The sequence below is a fragment of the Spinacia oleracea genome, chromosome 2 (genome assembly GCF_020520425.1).
Source record: "Spinacia oleracea cultivar Varoflay chromosome 2, BTI_SOV_V1, whole genome shotgun sequence".
In the NCBI taxonomy this organism is placed as follows: Eukaryota; Viridiplantae; Streptophyta; class Magnoliopsida; order Caryophyllales; family Amaranthaceae; genus Spinacia; species Spinacia oleracea.
Window position 1 is genome coordinate 81,328,138 of NC_079488.1, and position 23,031 is coordinate 81,351,168.

Genomic DNA, 23,031 nt, shown 5'->3' on the forward strand with positions numbered 1-23,031 from the left:
TATCGATGGGTTGGAATTAGTTCGGATTAAACAGGTCACGGATTAAAAACGGAACGGATTAAACGGGTCACGGGTTGAAACGGGTCGGGTTAAACGGGTCACAAATTAAAAACGGATCGGATTAAACGGATATTCCTCGGGTTGGAACGGATTCGGATTGAAACGGATCGGATCGTAAACGGGTTTCGGATCGCTTCGGATCGGATTAAATGGATCCGGATTGTCACGGATCGGTCTGTTAACGGATTCGGATCTTAATCGGATCAATACTAACGGGTTGGGTCGGATTCGGGTTGAATATAATCAGATCGGATCGGATTTCGAATTTTAACTCGCGGGTTCTAAACGGTTCGGATTCTAAACGGTCGGACAAACCCATCGGGTTCACTGGGTCGGATTGAGAATTGACACCCCTAGTTGCTTTACATCATTGACAAATTCTCTACAAACATATACTTCATACTTCGTATCTGCAATAAAAAGTTACATAGTATAATTTGAAACTCCTTGCCTTTCAACTTCAAGAAAACTATACACAGAAGAATTAGTTTCTTTACAATCACCAAGATTTTTATTCTCCAGCTAGAGGTCCAAATCCCAACTAAGAGTTCAACGAGGGTAAAATTTTGTTTCATATAGCACATAACATAGCTATGTACAGAACAGAACAGAGAAAAAACTACAAAACCTCGTCCTCTAGCTGAGATGACACAAGACCATTTTCTATTGGCAGAGAAGGAGGAGTTCCTGGAGGAATGCATGCTTCTCCTGTTTCTCCTGCACAGATGCACAGAGCCTCGGCATCTCTTACAATTGAATCAAGGTCAATTTGGCCACTTAGTTCGTTTATGAACTTCAACAGTGTGTCAAAATCCATTTGCTCCCCAATTATCTTGTTCCTGTACCTCTTGAGTATTGCAACACAAACATACAAGTGCAAGTGCTCAGATGGATAATGTGTCCACAAGACCTCCCACAACCGCATTGTTTCCTCATACCGCATTTCCCTGAATACACAAATACCCTCTTAGATATTAATAATAATAGTTTACTTTGCATGTATGTAAAACATAGCTGTCAAAATTTTAAGCTGATATGATGTGCAAGGATACATATCAATTATCAAGCACACATTTAGACTGCAAGTTTCAATAACTTTCCAGAGTAGGGTCAAGTAGTTTTCTACTAGACCAGAAAGATACACTAATTCTATCAAAGGAAAAGAAAAAGAATGATACACTAAGATGACATGCGCAAAGGATCACATGCTAAATAATTTTCGGTCTCTGAACCCGCAAAACGTAACTTACAATGTGTAAACTGACGATGACTGACAGCAAACATGTTTAATGAAGTTATGGTAAAATATCAATGCAAGAAGGCAGGAAAGATACACACTTCTAAAACCTTTTAGGAGACTCTCAATCCTACCAGCACCATTTAGCAATGTACGTTCAGAAGATTCAGAACCCCAAGTGCCTATTTTATTTTGCAAATGATTCTCAGGGGTAGGGCTGAGAGTTAAACCTTCCAAGGACTTCTAAAGGCACTAAGAAGATGCAAAATGGAAAATTATCTAAAGTATTACTAGTGGCCAGATACAAGCATTTCAGAAATCAAATGACTTGCCTTTTGAATTGTATAAGAATCCAGCGGAAACAAAAGAAATAATTTAAGCAGTCCTGCTGCTTAAAATAGTTGTGCAGTGGACTGTCAGATAGTTCCACCAGCTGCGGAAAGAACAGAATAGCGTCATTAGGTTCTGCAACGTAACTATCAATTCCATGTCAAGAAAGAAACATCGTGAAACAATAAATTTCACAGGCAAAAGAAAGAAACATGCACACAACAATGCCAATATCAGAGGCTCAGAGCCTTAATAGCAAAAGAAACAAACAACACTTTTGAGAGATAATAGAAATTTCACAGGCAAAGACTGCAAATGGGGAATATTCAAACTCACGACATGTAAAATCTGTGACCAAATTCAGCAAAGCACCAAACATAGAAGAATTATAAATAGATAATGCTTCCTGTTGATAGAACTAGCATTAAATGGATTGCAGACAACTGCTTCAAACTGAGAACAAACATCCAAAGGTTTAAATACTTAACAGGAAACTACATTAAAACTGAGAAGAGGCTAGGAAATCGAGATAAGGAAAGCACTCATGCATGCTCTCAACCACATGGATGCTTACAAAGGAAACTCATCAGGTCTGAAAATTTTGTTACAGGAAAAGTTGATGAGTTGTCATAAACTTATATCAGCCAGAAAAAACCTGAAGACCCAATTTCAACTCTGGTTTTCTATTTGGACAGTCGACAAGGAAAATTGCACAAAATCTTCAAGTTGCATGAGATGCTAAATTGGGTTCCAGAAATCAAAGAAGGCTTAGTAGTTAGTACCAATACTTGGGTAATAAACCCATAGACAATTACAATGTAGTTAAAAAAATAAAATTAACTACACTTCAGAATGGACAATTACCACTTTAAAGCTTCTGCAATTCTCATATGCTAGCTATGCCAGCTCAATTTATTTAGTGGCTGACAGTATAGAACCATGATCCCCAAACTTATCTCCCTAATTGCTACTTGGAAAAAGGGTAATTCAGAAATCAGAAGGAATAAAGTTTGGGTAGTATAAAACCATGATCCCCAAACTTATCTCCCTAATTGCTACTTGGAAAAAGGGTAATTCAGAAATCAGAAGGAATGAAGTTTGGGTCAAAATTGGGTGATAAATCATTTGGCCTGGGTTAAAATTAGAAAACATTTTTTTGTCAATCAAGAAGCGAATACGAAGCTATAAAGTGTTATATATCTATATACTACTGTCATAATACATTTCACACGCTGTGTCCCCCGACTTCCCAAAGAAAACAGAAGAATGTCATTCACACCACTACACACCAGAAAAAGATGAATCCACCATAATGGATACCCATCTCAAATATGACTATGACTAAATAACCAACATCCTTTCGTAATAGAATTATGCATACAATTTCGATGTTTAAGCCATATGATACACTTCCTTGAGAAAAATTAGGGAAAGGCATTATGTCCTTGAACTAGCGGTCCGTTTGGTAGGCGGTAGTAAATGGTAGTAACCGGAGTGAATTTGTATTGCAAAATTTGCAAGGGAAGTCATATACCTAGACCCATGGAAATGTTAGTTCACGTCAACTCGTCAAGTACTCATTTTCTTCATAAATCTTCATTACCATCCATTACCGCGTGGGAGGTGGTATTGGGTAGGAATGAAAATTTATGAAGAAAAACACAACTTTGGGATAAGGTTGCATTACCATGGACATGATTTTACTTTCTTGCCAAATCACACTTAGATTCACTCTCATTCCCACCATACAAATGGGTTGTAGGAGGTATGACGTGAAGGTGATAGAAGAAAGATAACACAATATTACTAAGCAGCTTCATACAGTAATGCATGTGTGTATAAATGCATACCGCACAACAGGTAGTGGATGTCTTACCTGCAAAATGTAGACCAAAAAAAAACAAGGAGAGTTATGGGGGATGGGGTATGAAAAAGAAAGCAAAATACCTTTGATAATGCGAATAGTTGCGCATGCATGCCACTTTGATCACGATTGAAATTTGGTCCCACACGTTCCAGTAGTGCAGCGAAACACCAAAATGCTTCAAACTCATCCTCCATGACGAACAACAAAGGGGATAGAAAGTCACTCATACCCTATCACAAGAGAGTTTCTATAAGAAAATTTCAAACAAGTATCAAGAAAGCATGATGTTAAACAACACAACCACAAGGATTACCTGACAATAACCAAGGTCAAAATTGTAGAATGAATAAGTTAGCAGTATGTCATGTAAAACGTTCACATTTGGATTATCATCTCCATCATAGAAAGAGAATGCTCTGTCTGTCCGCACCTAGCAGAACACCCAAAAAAAAAGCAATTTACTTGATTAAAATTCTTAAAATTTCCTGACTTAGAAGAATGGAATATCATTCTAGCGTCCCACACCCCTCACGATGCTATCTCAATCAAAGACAAAAAACTTCTCATACCACATCTTTCTCGATTAGGCCCTTCCTCTCTCTAAATTTGGTAAATCTTTTTGCCTGTTCTGGAGATATGCTCTGCAGAATACAGAAGATCAGATATCAATGCCAAATTAGGGGAGAATATTATGTTCCACATGCATGTTAAGTCTAAAAAACACGAAGAGTGACCTCTCTTTAAAATCTGCACACCAAGGCATAGAAGTCTAAACATCTTTTTAATCAGCTTCCAAATTCTCTACAGATTAAATCCCATATCATAAACCGTCTCATCCTCTCATATACATGACTCTTATATCTAGTATTTGTATCCCACATAAATGACTTAGTAACTCTATATAAAAAACACCATGAAAATATCAACAGCGGAATCTTACTACAAAGGGAAAGACAAAAATTAATTGGATGTCCCAAATGGTGCCAAGATATAGAAAATTGTACAAGGCACATGCTGTTTCTCTTCTATGTACAACTCTTTCAAAGTGACACTTCACACATCGTTGTTCAGAATTTTTCATTGCAAACAAAAAAAAAAGTTGTGATGATTACTGCCAATCTATACTATATATTAAAAGGCATCTATAAGAAAGTATACGTGACACGTGGCGCTCTTCTTATGGGTCATTCGCTCCATGTAATCTTCATATACATAAAAAATTGTCAAACATTGCTTGCGTAAGGTTTGAACCCCTGACCTTGAGTGTAAACAATAAAGCTTTTACCACTAAGCTATTATATGTTTCATGCTATCTTTGCAAAAAAATATATAAGCAATGTGAATGTTGTTAATGTAATAACCCGGGGCATCGCCAGGGCCTAAAAACTAGTAAATTGATTAAAACAAACTCAATCTAAGAAAATCAGTGGGAGAACCCAAGGAGATCAGATAGCAGAGGTACTATGTTAAATACAGACCACAAGCTCATCCTACCAAGCAGACAAAATCACCCTAAAAGTAGTCAGTGTCACCAAGTTTAATAAGATAACTTCTTTGCTCCATGCATCAAGGCTCTACAGGGATTAACAATAACTCAAAAGTAGCCAATGTACGAAGTTAAATGCCTCTAAACGAAGCGAGTCCTCATAATGGCCAATCTATGCATCACACTAAAACTGTTGAAATAAATTTGAGGATTGTGAACTAAGGATAAAATAACAACAGCATTAACAATGTCAAGGCCTTAATTCCAAAAGGGTAGGGTCTGCTGCATGAACAACATATTTAACTCCATCAGCCATCGACAAAGATCCTCTTCCTCCATCCACTTCTATAAATTGCGATGTACTCCTGCAGACCTAATTTCTAAATATTATTATTGACTCCATCCAAGTCATATTTGGCCTCCCTCAGATTCTTCTGAACTCCAAACTCTCTACTTTCTTAAATGGTGCATCTTAGGGTCAACCGTCTCACGTGCCAAAACCAACATTATCGGATAAAGGTGAACGATATAATACTTAAATAGAAGCGATACTAAAACGTAAAAATAAAGAAATGAACTGGTATTGCCAAAGTAGGCCAAAATTACGTAATACAGAGGACAAGAATTTGCATAAATATAATAATCAGCTTTAACTAATTTTCTTGCAGGCCCCATATACTCAGCACTTGAAACATTTCATTTTCTTTAGTACTCCATACTCCATAGTCAATATGGGAATGATCTCAAGCCCACAGGGCGCACGGAGAAAGGAATGATTTGCTACAGAAGTACAGAATGTCCTGATACTACCAAGATATTAAGGGAATGTTTTTCTCTTGCTTGTCAAATGTTGAATCGTATTTGCAATATGTTCAACAAGTCAACCTTGACCCTATAAAATAATAGATAGAGGATCAATAAAGTTTTATAAAAATCCAACCTGCCATTGGAGCTTTATGATCTCATAATCTTGTTTCCTCACAGATCGAAGGTATTCACGTTCAGCATATGTTGAATTGTAATCATAGCAACCCAATAAGAACGGCCATACCTGTCATCATATATTAGAGTTTGTCAGCCTAAAGAGAGTAATAGCAGAAGTCCATCCAATCAGAGCTAAATTACAAACCTCTTTTCGCAATTCATGGACAACACCGCCATAAAAAATTCTCTTCCTTAGATCGTTTGAATCAACAACTCTCCCCTCAGAATCCAAGAAAGTTATCCACTGCATAAAAAAACTAAAGTATATGAAATGGAGAACAATAACAACATCCAGTAAAAATGGGGTGTACAGAACATTGCCCCTAATATATAAGTGGGGTGCCAAACAAAATCTCATCCATTGATGTTAGGATTGCCCTTGCTCAGAACTTAACTTTAGAAGCACGGTTAAAGACCACGGAATACATATACTCAAGCACAGATTTCTGCGAGTCCGTCCCATTTTATTTTGCAATAAGACAGGTTTTGGTATTATAGCCAACTGTCTATAGATCACAAATCATAACTGAAACTGAACCCCTCCTCTCCCAAAACAAAAGGGAAACTAGTCTAATGTATTTGGACGATTTTCACTATCTACATGGCAATATGGGCATTAAACAAGCAACAATGAGCCAAGTTACAACATCTTGGGACCCACCAATCAAAGACTAGTATACATCAGACATTCAGACCTCAAAATCCAGACAGGAAGTGATGTAAGTAAGAAATATACTTCGTATGACGTAACATTTGTAATTTGCAAAATAGATAAATGCAAAATACATTACTTTGATAAAAGAAACTCAAGCAAATACCTCTTCCTTTGTCATGGGAGGTTGTCGTGGTTTACCCCAAACAAGTGCCAATTTTTCAAACTGTCGAATGAAAAAAATACATATTAACGGTGAACAGGTGAACTAAATAAAAAAATAAAATTTTAAAAACAAAAAAAAAGAGTAGATTAGGAAAAACATTATACTGTCATTGCTTATCAAGATTAAGCCATGAGCGGATGAGCCCCTCTACAGACTAGATAGTCTGAAAGCAAAAGGTATGCATTTCAACTTTTCAACCTATCTAACAATCTAATAGAGCTATTTATTTTCAGATAAATGGGATATCAAACAACACAACAGAGAAACTCCCCAAATTTTAAAATAGACTATACTGATTTCTTGAATGTATAAAATTAGAATAAAAGCACACAATCAAGTCAGATATTTCACATCTATCTTTAACTTGTAGCAAAAATATAATACTATCAATTTCCATCCACTTATAAGACATCAGGTTGTCAATAAGTATCTAGCAAAACTTGATGAGGAAACAAGAAAATTTCCTCCCTGGTAACCTCTCTAAAGGCTCATAATTGTACACTATACATATTACTTAATATTTTTTTGTTTTGTCTAGGAACATCTCTATTGTTTGCATCAGACATCCTATTTAATTGCTTAATCAACAATGTATAAAAGCCTAAAAGGAGCTAAGAGAAAGGGTAAAGAGAACTGTTGAAAGCACAAAAAATATCTAGGCGAGCGCGAGCCTTTACATTATTACATCACACAACACTAAAAAACTGAATAAATGTTCACACTTCATAACCACACTGGGAGCGCCACCATAAACGGGAATGCAATTTTAGTAGGTCTTACCGTCTTAGGTGTAACCTAAGCTACTCCGAATCTTCCTTTCACCTCAAGAATGGGCCTAAATTAGGCAAAAGTTTCATATAATGTCCGTGTCAGACCCTATGTCACAACCGCATCTGAAACATTATGTCGAATCTGGATATGGGTCACATGCTTTGTAATTGTACATTTGTACTACCTCTAATAAAAATAATAAAAATAAATGGGAATGGAAATACTCCAATCATATGATCACCCGATGGCCATATAACTAAACACAAAAGTCCACAAAGAACCATGTTAGGTTAAAAGTACAATGGTCGTTAATAAAAATAAATGGGAATGGTAATACTCCAATCTTATGATCACCCAATGGACATACAACTAAAGACATAAATCCACAAAGAACCATGTTAGGTTAAAAATACCATGGTCGTTAGCTATCGTCTAATTTTATTGCGCAGAAAAGGCATCTTATATGCAACAACCTTTCAAACACAATGAAGTATAAAGCTGCAAAAATTACAAGGTTCTGGTAGGGAAAACAGTAGTGATTTTTACATCTTCAGCCCAAAACAATCGTTATTGAACTAATTGATCCAACAATATCACAAGTAACTCTTCACGAAGTTACAGAAATAGTACAAGATATACTAGTTTGCATGTACGACAACAATAAGATCCGGATCTAGACGCAAGGTACGATCTGGTGATGAGAGTAGTAATAATTTTGATTGCTATACCTCAAGAAAAAAGAGAAGAGTACTAACGTAGAAGGAAAAAAGAATACCTCCATAGGGTCTGCAGGTACAGGTACTTCACAGGGAACTTCTTCCAGATCATTTGTTGACGGCTGGGACTGAAGGTCAGGTAGGGACTGGCTATGGCTAGGCCTTTTCCACTCATTAGAAAGGAATGGATCCCCACTATTTTCTCCGAACAGCTGAGAGGTTGTTTCCCGAGCAAATTTGGTGACCAGAGAGAATTTTTCCAAGACCTGAATCGAGAGATCCTTAGTGGGATCATTGGACTTATTCTTTTGCCTTCTAAGCGATTGTGAACCAGTGTTGCTATCGTAGGAACTCACATCACTCCTTCCTTGGTTTACCTGACTAGAGGATGCAACCAAAGAAGCATTTGTAGACTGTGCAGCAACTGAAACAACCCCTGGAAGCTCCAATGACGATAGAGTTTTCTACAAAAGATAATAGATGCATAACCAAAAATGAAAAATGCCTAAACATAAATTACTAATGAGGAGAAGTAAAACATCAGACCAATAGACCATACTGCAAAGTGAAACCAATAACTAGCAAACGATCCACAAGTGCATAGTTCGACACAATTAAATAGTTCATATACAATTTGCAAACTAAAATGGTAAAACAGCAATAACTACACGTTCTTTTGGAGCATATGCGGGTGCATAATTTTTTTTGCAGAAAAGGACTGCCTATGACTGTTCATGCTATCGATTTTCATGTAGATGGATCAAGAATCAATTACCCTTACAATTATCAGTTTTATAATGTGCTTTATTCAGCTGCAAAAGCTCAAGCATCTTGTTAGCTATACCCCCATTTGTACATGGTTATCACAAACAACATTTTAACAAAATAATGATATTGCTGAACCAACTTCCTCTTCTTTTAATTAATAAGCTGCTTGTTTCCAAAAAAATTGGAAGGAAATATATTTTCAAAATTGCCTTAGGGGCTTTGCAACAACAGATGCTAGACTGAAGCAGGCGAAATATTTTCTATAAAAGAGTAATATGCAGATACCTGGAGAGGATCTTGAAAATCATTCACGATGAACACATTTGCATCATCAGCTGATCTGGAAAAGAAATGTTACAACAATTGTTAGAGAGATTCTACTACCAGTAGATACTCATTCATCATTATTCGGGTCCTCTTTCCATAACAAGGAGCCCCTCTTCAGAATTAGAGCATCTCGCGTAGGTCATACCAGTATATTTTCCCACCATTGATGAAATAAATATGAAAACTCTTGTCAAACAAATTGCAGAAGAAAAACAACACTCAGGCATAATATATAGCATCCTTTCTAATGCAAGCATATGCTATGATTTGTGATTCTACGGTACCTACAGTAGAAGTTATTCTCACAATCCTCATATGTTACCAGGAAATCCATGTCCATACCGTCAGTCAGTCAGACATGCTTTTATGAAAACTTATTTGGCACTTCATCCATAGTATATACAGTATTCTTAGTTTTAAAAAGCGTGAAGCGCACCGAAGCGCAAAAGGGCCCTGGAGCTTAAGCGCAAAGCGCACCCGGAAAGAAATAATAAAATTTCAAAAGTTCAGAAAATATGGAGAAAATATGGAAAGAAAAGATGAAAAAATGAAGAGAAATCAAAACGATGAAAGAAAAATTCAGAATCCGACGGGAGAAATCTGGCGTCACAAGAGAAAATTGCACTAGGGTTTTCAAAAAACCCCCAAATATTCGTTTTTATAAAAAAAGAAATCACGTGATACTTTAAAAAAGAAGATTAGAATCACGTGGCTTTATTTTTTATAAAAAAGAAGAGTCCAACGTGCCCTGATGTGCCCAGACTACAGGAAGCGCAAAAGCACAGAAGCACCGAAGCGCTAGGAAGCGCGCACTTCGCTAGGCTTCGACTGGCAGTAGCGGTCTGTTGTGAGCTTCCGAGCTTCCAGGGATTTAACCACAAAAAAGCGCGCTTTTTAAAACTAAGACAGTATTAAAAAATCAGCACGTGAACTATAATGAAATCGAAAATAATAATACTGAGATGTACTAGTCTATACAGAATTAGCAAGAGGCCCCGGATGCGCAACTGCTCAAGACAACATCTTGCCACCTTATGTAGAAATAATTGAAAATACACCCATAAAGTCAATAGACTAAAACGTAGGATTTGAGCAGTTCCAGAAGGCCCGAAGCAATACTGAGCTGAACTGCTTTGTTCAACATCCCTTCAGTGAGTTAAGTCCTTTTATCGCTTCTAGAATTTTACATTAACCTGAATAAACTCACCATGCACTCCACACTCTCCCCAACAGATGATTAAAAGAAGTAAGCCAAATGTGCAAGTTCCATTAGGGTTAAGCACTACAGTACTTGTGAATTCACGGCCAAGTATTTCCCAGCTTTCCTCTATCCTCGTTAAGATGGACATCTTCCCTTCTACATGTTTTCTATTCTTCTTGCACATCTTTTCCAATGGAGCTCAGATGATTAAATCATTACAAAAAATACCTTCTTCTATCTCCGTCCCAAATTACTCATTACACTTACATTTGCACAAAGTTTTACTCCCTCCGTTCTTAAATGTTGTTCCCCTAAAGAATGTCGGTGGGAATTAAGAAAAATGGAATCTTGGTTTGTATGGGGATATGAGTAATGATTGGTGTGAGAATAATGATTGGGTATAAGAGAATTTATACTTAAAGAATAAGGTAAGGAGAGAGAAAATATTAAAGAAATAAGGGAAAGGGGAGATATTTTATTAAAGTGGTGTATGGGGAATGATAAATGAATTAAATAAGGGAGGGTGGATGTATGGGGAAGGGTAAATGAATAAAATAAGGAAGGTGGTGAAATTTAGGGTAGAATATGGGTAGAAACTGAAGGTTTTTTAGTAATTATAAAGGGATTTTAGGGTATTTTGGTAAAAAAACATGGCCAAATATAGTAAAAATTCACAATGGGAACAACATTTAGGAACGCCAAAAATGGAAACGGAAACAACATTTAGGAACGGAAGGAGTAGTTGATAAGTGGTTGTTTGGTTATGAATTGTTATTTTATTAAAAAAGTAGATGTGATAGGAGTTAGTGGGGTATATTTTTAATTGAATGAAAGAGACTGTGGAGACAAAAAAAAATTTACTGGGAAGAGAGACAATATAATAATTGTGGGGTCATCCCTAATTTAGAAGTGTAACAACTAATCTGGGACGGCCGAAAAAGGAAAGTGTAACAACTAATTTGGGACGGAGGGAGTATTTCCCAGTACTGCTACTAGTGATCTCGAGAAAAAACTATCTTACACATACAAAATTTAATTGGGTCCTTCATGTGAATGTAATAATATATTTCCTCCTGTCATTTTTTGTTATAACAGTTTGACTTTTGTACTATTTACAAACTTCTCGTTTATCATCTTTGGTGAGTAATATGTAAGGTTAAATATAGTAATGTGAGGTCTTGTGTATTATAAATTTTACTTACTGATACGGAAGATACTAATGGTTAAAGTTATGCGGGCAAGCATAACAGTCAAACTGTTGCGACTAAAAATGAACAGAGGAAGTACTAAATTACAAACAATAGAATATTGTTGGTCACTCAAAATCTTCACTTCAGCTTCTACTCAAAATATATTTTACCCCATAACCGCTCCACACCCGTGTATAAAAAAGCACAAAGCGCACTAAAGCGATATGAGTCCTAGAGCTTAAGTGCAAAGCGCAAGCGCAAGGCGCGCGCTTCATCAAAGTGAAGCACACTTTTCACGAATTAAAGGTTTTTTTACTATTGTGCATATAAATCTTACTAAAATAACCACAAAAATATACAAATATCAGATTTGCTTCCAAATATATATTACTCTTTGTTTTGACAAAAATAAAGCATATAACATAGTGTTTATCCAAAATCTAGGGTCGGTTGTTGTGACTGTTGTCTTCTTCTTTTCTTCTTTTTCCTTTTCTTTTGGACTCTTGGTCTACTTTCTATTGTTATGGATTCATAGGGAGTGGTCCAAAACAAAAGAACATATAAAGAAGCTTTCTAACGTAAAGTAATAAAAATTAAAAGAACTTCAAAAGGCGCGCTTTTTGTGCTTCGCGGGCTTCATGCGCTTAAGCGCGCTTAATCACAAGAGCTTCGCTCAGACCTAATTAAGTGCTTTGCCCTAGAGCTTCGAGCTTCAAGGCTTAAGCGCGTTTTTTTAAACACTGCTCCACACTACTTCACTCCACATAATTACATTAATCCAAAAGCATACGTTCTCCTCTACTGGAAGGATTATGGCCATTTTAGGACTGTGATAAGGAATTGGCCCACTTCTGGCCACAATGATTTACATGGCCATGTGCTAACCCCAGTATCCTGATCTTCTTCATCCTCATTATATGAGAACTTAATGAAAGCTGAAAGTGAAACGTCAAAACTTATCCTTTTATTGTTGTCAAATTTATACGTAGACACCTCTTGTCCAACTTTACTAGTCACTAATAGACTAACAGTATTTTAAATATCTTCGCCATTATTATCAAATTGTTCTGCCTTCAAGCAGCCTCAAACAAGATGGAACCCTTAGACTCGGGAAAAATAAGAAATAACAACCTTACAAGAGAAACATGTTGCTTGATGGTGGTCAAAAACTCCTTAACTCCTCCATTATAGAAATAAAGAGGAGGGAATGCAAGTCCTGCAAAAACCCAAAAAGAAAAAAGTATCAGCATTGCAGGACAGAAGGTGAAATATCTTAAATACTGTGCCAACATGAAAGATGTGTTTCCCATTACAACGATAAGAAAATTATCCAATTAAAGAAGTGAAAAGAAAGATCAATAATCTAATTAACAGAGATCAAGAAACAATATGGTTATATTTGTGAGACATCATTGAATGAGCTTGCATTGACAAAGTGGATACAGTTGGTATTTCATGTGCTAAAAAAGATAATAATTAATTAACAAAGCACAAGTAAATCATCAATACAAAACATTTATTAGTATCTAATCAGCATGCCAAAGTACCTCTGCCATTCATAAAGCTGGCATCCTATATAGTATATACAGTGATAGTGATATATGTGATTTCCTTCAAGCCAAACAAGAAAACCATTCTTCGAAAGCATAGAATATGTTATGACTAATGCGAAAAGGCCTAGAGAAGAACAAAGACCTAGGGTAAGTGCAGGTCCCAAAATACGTAGTCATGTTCTAATAAGAGATAGTTCAAGATCTCTGACCCCCATCTAAGGTAACAAGGTCGCTGTCATAAAACAAATTTAACCTTAATGGACAAATTAATTTTGAAAGGCAATAGCAATGATCACATTTTAAAACAAGCGCTATTCAGTATAGCTTGCCCTTATCAGGACATTCCCACTCAATGGAAGTAGTCAAAAGGCTATTCATTTAGCATGGAGTACAGACACATTTATTGGCAACTAAGAAAAATTTACTATGTTTATGACATAATACTTACTAAAGACCGTCCAAATGTAATAACTGGCAAACTCATAAAAAAACATCCAATAATAAAATTCATTTATGAAGGACACTTTTGTTATCCATGTATTAACCCGGGTCATCGCCTAGGCCCATATACTAGTTTATTCTTAAAAACGGACAACCCCAAAAAGAACAAGGGAGAAGAATTATAGGACAAAAAAGTAGCCATGTCATCTCATTTACCCACTGCGTGGATAACATTTAACATAATTTATCATTAAGTGTGTATATGATAAAACAGACCAAGCTGTTGATCAGAAGACAGGAGAATATCAAGCTAACAGGTCAAACAATGATTTTGTAGTGTAGAACCATCATCTCAGCTGAAAGAGTTAGTCAAGTAAATACAATTCTTACCTGAAGCCAGCACAACAATAATATACTGCCAGCCCAGTGGCGGTGTGTGCCTCCTGATGGACCTCACATCAGTCAATGGAAGTGGCCTTATCGTATAAAGATTATTCCTATCTGCGTGACAACTGTAAGTTAATCAACCACGTCCAACAAGAACTAATGGAGAATTGAAAATTTCAGCAGTACGTCCTATAAACTTTTATACAGACTGTGCAAAATATTGAAGTAGGAAAAAGGAGATTAGCATCACAAAAAGTACTCCACACTAGGGGAATAGGCCAAGATGATTGCTTCTTTCTAGAAAGGGGGCACAGACACAAACCAACTGCGAGAACATAACCTTCTGAAGCTTCATACACTAAACGACTAAGCATAGCTTATGCCTTCAAGCTCTTATTCATGCTACAGTATAGTAGTATATTAACTCTCGAGATAAAAAATGAAATCCATCACTCAAACTTTCTCATTCTAAATTCATCACAGAGGTGTCGATCCACAAATTGGTAGTACACCACTACACCATACCACGGCATGCAAGAAAAGGGAACTAACATAGCTAACAGGTATCTGATTATTTCACACAACAATGGAAAACCATGATTCAACTAGTTAACATTGGTCACACAACAATGGCGAACCATTCAACTAGTTACCATTGGTTACCAATGAAATGTCACTAGAACGCAAACTACATTCAATACCATATAAAAGCCATGAATAGAACGCGCTCACCTGAGTCACCTCTCTCAGACAGCCTTGTATTTGTGTTTTGCCCTTTGTACGGAATCCAAGTCTACAAGGAAACACACAATAAAAACTCGTCCAATTCCACGATAATTCCAAAACAAAGAGTAAAAAGAAACAATAACCACAGCAACATTACCAAAAATAAAGAATCTCCTTGTTTGATCAACTTCAATCTTCCACTAATCCTCTCAGACATGTACTGAGTAGGATGAATTGACACATTATCCTTCATATAAACAACTTCCGCACCTTCCGGTTCACTTCTCCTTCCACTATCACTCCTCGTTATGCTTTGCGAACCCTAATTACAACAATTCAATCACACAGCAATCAGAGGAAATTGAAAAAATCAAAAATCAATTGAACTATAATCAACACTGATTATACTTTTAGCAAATATCATCAAGCCAATTTGCAATTTATAATCACAATCAAACAATTCATATAAGTAATTGCAGTTTAACCAAGAAATCGAAAGAATCGAAAATGTGCACAAGTTTGATCAAATTACAAAATTGAAAAACAAAAAATAATGAATTAATGGAGGAATGGAGGAATTGAATTGTTACTTGTTGCTGAGAGGCGGCGTAATCAGCATCATCGGATAAATCATGCAATTCGGTTTCAATCATTGTCGACGAATTCGAGAGATATCGAGAGAAATCGAGAGAAAAAGAGTTGTTCTATATTTTGGGAGTTAATTTTGTTAATTATCTTTTTTCTTTTGGGCGCCTAGGAATGTGATTTGATCTTCTTTGCGATTCTCTCTCTCCTCTATATGTTGTTTTTCCTAGTGTCTGTACGGAGTATTTTTCTTTGTTGGGAAGAAATGGGAATGCTTAGTGAACAAGGGATCAGAATAACCCGTGTTTTGACAATGGAAGCATGTGTTAAAAATATTTTCCATCGAAGATTTGGCCTAATGATAAAATTTGAGGGCCTCAGTCAATAAGTCACATGTTTAACTAGAAGGTATTGATATAAGGCGTGTTATCTTCACCTTAATAAAAAGAACGGGTATAATATGTATATATAAATTCAAATAAACAACAACCTGGTCCTATCAGATCTATAGATTCCAATCGTGTCTCATAAGTTTATTCTCTTAAGTTTAGTCTCTTGAAATCAAATTTAAAAAGCTCAAATCAATCATGTTTAATCAAGTTCACGAAATTCTAATAAGTTCAGAGGTTATGAGGTGAAGAGAACGCACAAGCTTCTAAAAGAGCAACTTAAACGACAAGCTAATTATTATGCCATCTAAGACTTTGCTAATTTTTTCTAGCTAGTTCGTATCTAAATGGCATTAATCAAACTAATTTATCTAAATTATTACTCCCTCCGTCTCGGAATACTCGAATCGATTTGACCGGCACATAGTTTAATGCAATGTAATTGACTTATTATTTAATTAGATGGTACTCCCTCCGAATCTAAATGATTTTCCCATTTGCTATTTTACGCGGTAATTATAGAGAAAGAAAACAAAGCAGCATTGAGAGTTGATATGCATTTATTGTTGTATTTTATGGAGAGTTATTGTCTTTGCTGATTTTTTTCACAAGAAAACGAAACAACTTTTAATATTTTTACTTGTGAGAGCCAATAGAATTTAAGGATTCAAAATGTCAACTCATCAATCTATCAATACTTAAAACTAACCAATGAGATTGCATGATTTTATATTAACAAACCAATAAGATTACAAGGTTAAAAGGGAAATAAAACAAATGAAAATATCATTTTGGGACACTTAAAAAGGAAATGGGAAAAACATTTAGATTCGGAGGGAATAGTTAATAGTGGGATATTTTTTTAATATAAATAGCGGGAAAATTTGTCAACTTTTTAAAGGGGTAGTGGAAAATGATTCATTTTTTACTGTTTTTTTAGGGAGTAGGATATGTGGGTCCATAGGTAAGTATAATATTAATTAAAGTTTGTCATTTATACTCCCTCTGTCCCGGAATACTCGAAACGGTTTGACTTTTTGCACTATTCACATAATTCACTTTGACCCTATTTTATTTTAAGTATATGAAAACAAATGTTAGTATATAATATATTGTTGGCTTCATCTTAAGATATATTTTCAAAATATTAATATTTTATAAGTTTTTATAATATGTAGTTAAAGATATTGGTGGTCAAAGTTGTGCATTGGCAAGCGTGTCCAGTCAAAACGTTGCGAGCATTCCGGGACGGAGGGAGTAGTAACAGTGCGAGTAATCTGGGACGGCTTTATAAGAAAAGCAGTGCAAGTATTGCGAGACAGAGGCAGGAACGGTTAAGCTATTAAGGAGTAGTTTGAGATTTTTTCAAATGGCAAGCAGGTCTCTAACTACAACAATTGAAGTTGCTCTAATAATAATTCCTTTTTATAATAAAAAACGTGACATTTAATATTTATCTAAGATTTGTCAATGCTTTATTTTATTTTATATTTTTGGTGTCAAAGAGGAGTTACTCCATTAAATTAAACAAAAGAAGAAAGTAAACAAAGAAGAACAAAACAACACAAATTAACTACGAACTACTCACTACAGCCAAGTCTAATTCTAGACTACTTATTAAGCCACTGCTACTATGGTTAAGCTGCTATGGCAGGGACCTTCCTCAGCAAAGCTATCCCGCTCAAATCCTCCAATAAAACGGGTCGAAGATCCATCGGGGCCGCCTCCATTAAGACCAGATTAGGGGTGATTCCAATTCCATAATTTGCTAACCAGTCCGCTACTCTATTCGCCTCCCTATAGCAGTGTTGGACAATCACCTTCCATTCCTTCCCGCGCACCATTTCATGGCTTCTACGAACAATATGATAGTATGGAGAGCTAGAGTTTAAGTCTCCTAGCAGACTTTGGACCACTACCATCGAATCCACCTCAACAATTACCTTCTTCAAGCCCTTATTCCACGCGTAAGAGAGCCCTCGAAGCACAGCCAGAAATTCAGCCTTGGTGCTTGTTGCTATTCCACACCTTGTTGCAAACATGCCCAACACCTCCCCCTGGTCACCGCGGAGAATACCACCAGCACCCGCCTCACCTGGGTTCCCTTTCGCTGCACCATCAGTATTCAGTTTAACCCATCCTTCCCTCGGGAATTCCCACTTCACCCATATGTTCTGTCTTGTACGCTTAATCCCTTCCATAGTTTCCTGTTGTTCCATAGCCTTTGTAATCGCACTTACCCGAGCCATAATGAACCCAATTTGATCAACCAGTATTTCCACTTCCACATCAAATGCTCGACGATTCCGCCATTTCCACAACCACCAAAGAGTGGTGACAAACACAATGGGCCAATTTTCATCTCTTGTACCATCAGAAAGAATGTTATTCTCAATCCATTTAGCTACTGGCTCGTGGAATAACTCATAATCGTTTAAGGCCGGAAATTGTCTCCAGACTAGCGTGGCAAATGGACACCTTCGGAGAACATGATCGATATTTTCCTCTACCTCACCACACACATAACATCTTGGATTATCTGTCAAGCGTCGAAGGAATCGGTTGGCATTGGTCATAACTCTATTATGGAGCACCAACCATAAGAAGAACTTGAGTGTGTGGGGGATACGAAGTTTCCAAATATAGTTCCAGTCTTGAGTGACTCCTAATTCCTGCTCACCTCGTATGATTTTAAGGGCTGACTTGATGGTAAATCGTCCCGTTGTTGAACCATTCCAAAATACTCTATCTACAGCTTCCTCGTCTTCAGTTAACTCGAAGGAATCCACCAATTTTAACATTATAGGCGAGAGGTAAATCGTCCCGTTGTTGAACCATGTCAATGCTTTATTTTATGATTCACTAAACCACATACATTATTCATCATTATCTTCATGTAACAAAATAGTCACGACTCACGAGTAATAGATACTCATTCAATTCCGATTTCAAAATTTGAAAACTGAAATCAGTTACAACTTACAACATGTTCCTGATTTTATTACTAAGAATACGAAACAAGAACATAAAGTCATAAATCACTAAATCCGATTTCAATTCCAATGTTAGATACCCCAAATTCTCTACTCTACTTAAAAGTCAGAACTACAAGGACTCAAGGAGTACTCAACAAAAGCTACACCTACGTAAAGAGGATGCACTTGCATCCCATTTTGATAAACTTTGTTTTGATTAGGTAATAGGGGTAACACAAATTCTTATTTATAATGGAGGTACAATAAATATTGTACACCGGAGTAAAAGTTAACTCAAAATGCTTAAAAATTAAGCTTATATATGTAAAAGTTATCTATTTTTAAGTGATAAATTTTTTCATTTTAGTAAAACTTATTTCTTCAAAATCATTAATAATGTATAAAATTAATCATTTAATCCTTTAAAATATTTATCTATCAATTTTTTTTACTAATATAAAAGTTAATCAAAACTAGGTCAAAGTTACAAAAAAAAAGGGTTAAAGTTATCTTGGTGTACAATAAATTTATTGTACACCTTATGCGCGCAAGACCTTTTGTAGGTGTAATAGGTGGGTCATCTTTTAAACTTTTGTCACATTGTGTAGGCTTCCAATATGTTGGAAGCATATTCTTACGGGTACTGGCGGGTTTTTAACAACTTAATTAGGGAAATAATTAAGTAATATATTTCGGATTATTATACAATTATGTTCAAATTTTAGAAAAGTGAAACTAAAAATACACTATTAATCTGTTTAATTAGGGGATTAGACTCCTCAAAGTATCACTAAGATTCGCCTAAGTTATAGATCGAGTTACCTTTTTTCCAAAGATAACATTAGTTAAGTTCGACCCACACGTGGGAATTGGCACATGCTACGTTTGGCATAAGCTACAGTAAATTTATCTTCCACTTTTTAAAGGTTCAAAATACAAGGTACATTATTGAGTGATTTCCGCAAAAAATGCTAAAAGATGCAGAAATTCCTTAGTTACACTACATTTTTACAAAAATATGTATTGTCCAAGCAAACAAGTCTTTTGATTTTTTTTTTTGTTTTTACTGTTTAACATAATAACTTTTAAACGGAAAATTTAATTAACGATTTGCTTGAGAACAAAACCGCTATTTCAATTGGTGATTTGCTTAACCCAAAACCAGTTGGTCATTTAAATCAAAACCGTCGATTCAATAAGCGGTTTTGTACTTTCTTTTTTAAAAATAAAGTCCATTTTCTTGGTAATGTAGATGGTAGATTGAGAATTAAGCTAAGATTTGATGTAGAGTAGGAACTTTGATTATTTTTATTTTTTTTATGTAAATCGCTCTACATTATTTCGTCAAGCATTAATAATAAAGTTGTTTATAGTTTAAACTAATCCGGATTTGGGCGTGAGTTCTGAGTGGATAGGTTTCAGTCCCCTCCCAATTGTTTTTTAGGGGGATCGAACACGGATTCTACCTATCAAGTTAAGCCTCAATCACCACTGAATCAACGGGAAATTGGTTGTCCTTTTATAATGTGAACAATCGTGTCCAATGACGAATATTAGCTTCTTTTTGTATGTTGAAAAGTTTTTAATATAAGAACTTTCTAATCCTTTATTTTAAGTATTTAAATGGTTGATAACTTAATTATAAGGGTAAGGACTGGAGTTGAAGATGGCATTAATTGGGTAGAGCCGACACGAGGCATAATACGACCCTATACAAAAAAAAGTTTGGCTTGGGACGAGTATGGGTAGAGAAAACGCACGACCCAATACGGGAATGAATTCATGGGCCTTGGGCCATGATCAGACCTTTTTTTTTTTTAAAAGCATGACACAACACAGTTCGTTACGACAAATGTTCTTAAATTGAGTGAAATAATACTTAGACTGTTAGACACGTAAACACGACAGCGGTGCACATGGGAGTATGGGACTAGGTTGGGTTTATTCAGTCTTAAGACACTTGAACACCACCCACCAATTTCTTTAGAAGGAATGTTACACACTTACACGCATAATTTTCAAAAAGTTCCATGACCAAATCCTTCCTCTCTTTTGAGGCATTCAACTTGGCTAGGCGCTAGTTACCCCGGGATACATACTTGAACTAAATTAGATTTCGTGCATGCACATACATTTTAAAGTTATTATTAATTGAAATATTTCTTATCCTATAACTACTACATAGTTAATAAAAGTTCAATTTACCCATTTAATCATCTACTCTGTAATAAGCAACATTGGGTGAAAAGACATTTTACTATATATGGAGTATATGCTTAATATGTTAGGGAAAAAAAATTATGCTTAATAAGCTAATTTGACAAAACATTGAGTAATATATTTTCCATTATTTATATAACGATTTGACTAAAATATTACGGAGTACCATAAATCATTTTAAGAAAATATATATCTCTATAATAGATATTGCCATAATCTATAAAACCAATATTCTTTTTCCATCAATAAACAGTTAATTATAAAAAGATAGAAAATGACCAAAAAAAAAAAAAGAAGAGAGAGAGATAATTTGTAGGAAAAATGTTTTTGGCGGGATAGTTTTGCAATAAAAAGTAACACGTGTCATTTCTGATGTCTATTTTAGTATAGCATTATTATAATAGATCTGTATAATTTAGTATGAGGTACTACGTATGTACTAAGGCGTAGTAGTATATTACTCCGTACATAGAATAACTGTACACAAATTTTCTGTTGGTTGAATGGTGATTGAAGTGAACTTGGTAGAGAGGACCGTGTGTTCGATCCCCACAATAACAATTGAGAGGGGATTGGAATATATCCACCCAAAATTCACCCCTATCTAAATTAACTCTAAGATTGAACCGGGTGGTAGCAGGAAGGAAAAAAAAAATAGTTAGTACAAGTGTAAAATTAACAATGTGAAAATTCCATGAAGCTTAACAAGTGGACAATTTAGCGCATTATAGCACACCCAAAAGAAACACGTACAAGCTGGCAGCACTAAGCAAAGAAAAGGGATCGAGCAATATCAAATACTATATCAAAGGACAAAGACGACCTTGGCCTAGTCTATAGGGGTATATTCATACAACATACTTGTAGTCAATAAAAATATGATTTGTACCAATTTTGATAAGGTATAAATTGTAAGGTATGATTTTTACCAAATTTGATAAGATTTTGTTGGATTATTTTGTTATGTACTTTTTGGATAACCAATTGTATAAGAGCAATTATAATGTAGAAAAGAGATGTAAGACCAAGACATCATGAAGTTATAAAAGTCTCAAGTTTGAATCAAGATCGATCAGAATATCGACCCTATTTGGTTAAAGCTATTAGTTGTTAGATGGTTTGACTATCTGTTAGCCGTTAGCTATTTATATTAACTATTTGCCTAGATGGGTGAATGGCTTTTTAAGAAAAAAATGTACTATAGTCTATAGGTATATAAATTCTTAAATTAAAATTCCCCTCAACCATTTGTTACATTCGTGGCTCATTAGACAACAAATTAACAGCCATAAAGTGAAAGTGTATGGTTTGTTTTTTTCCCCCTTTTTTGGAGGGAATGTTTGGGGGTTAATTTGTGGCTTTGTATTTTTTTTTTAAACGGCATTTAATATTTATAACTAGTTTTTGGGTCCGGGCGATGTCCCAGGTTACCACATTAGTAACATTTTCATTTATTTATTTTTATTTTCACAATAATAATATGAAACACGTCATGTTATAGACTTATAGTGGTAAATGCTTTATTATTTAAACACAAGGTTAGGGGTTCAGACCTTATGCAAGCTATATTTAACATTTATTTCATGTGTGTGAAAATCGCATAGAGTGAATGACTAATATGTGTCATATAAACTTCTTTTAAAACGCCTTTTAATATATACTTCAGTATAGATACCAAGTTTAATGATTAAGAATGCTATGTACATTTATAATGAAACATACAAATGAGGTCTTAATTTAGTGGTTAACATCGAAGTACTGTATGAAATAGGTCGATCAAAAGTTTGAATCTGTCCTCTCCATTTATGATTTGTATTGTCTTTAATTTAGGACTCTTTTGTAGTTTCGCACAAAATAAATAAATAAAAATAACAAATATATTTTGATAACATTTGTAAAATGTATACTATAGTGTCCAATAAAATTACAATATTGTTTAT

The 23,031-nt window shown here is 35.3% G+C and overlaps 1 protein-coding gene across 1 annotated transcript; it reads right to left on the minus strand.

Annotated features, from left to right (window-relative positions):
* Window positions 1-493: 493 nt before the first annotated feature.
* Window positions 494-15,800, minus strand: LOC110792264 (uncharacterized). The gene is made up of 15 exons (XM_021997080.2): window positions 15,513-15,800; window positions 15,080-15,244; window positions 14,929-14,989; window positions 14,200-14,310; window positions 12,947-13,031; window positions 9,383-9,437; window positions 8,389-8,793; window positions 6,783-6,842; window positions 6,110-6,208; window positions 5,921-6,031; window positions 4,064-4,135; window positions 3,808-3,924; window positions 3,575-3,724; window positions 1,630-1,730; window positions 494-1,007 (listed from the first exon to the last, which is right to left on the minus strand). The coding sequence occupies exons 1-15, from the start codon at window positions 15,573-15,575 to the stop codon at window positions 680-682; spliced, it is 1,983 nt and encodes a 660-aa protein (XP_021852772.1). The 5' UTR covers window positions 15,576-15,800; the 3' UTR covers window positions 494-679.
* Window positions 15,801-23,031: the final 7,231 nt, after the last annotated feature.

What these genes read in the sequence shown, in the direction of transcription:
- LOC110792264 (XM_021997080.2), bottom strand. Translation starts at nt 15,575, where the DNA reads ATGATTGAAACCGAATTGCATGATTTATCCGATGATGCTGATTACGCC. An exon ending in TCCATGAATTGCGAAAAGAG is followed by an intron (nt 6,032 to 6,109) that starts GTTTGTAATTTA and finishes ATATGATGACAG; the next exon opens with GTATGGCCGTTCTTATTGGG. An exon ending in ATTCTTATACAATTCAAAAG is followed by an intron (nt 1,008 to 1,629) that starts GCAAGTCATTTG and finishes TTGTGTATTCAG; the next exon opens with GGAAATGCGGTATGAGGAAA.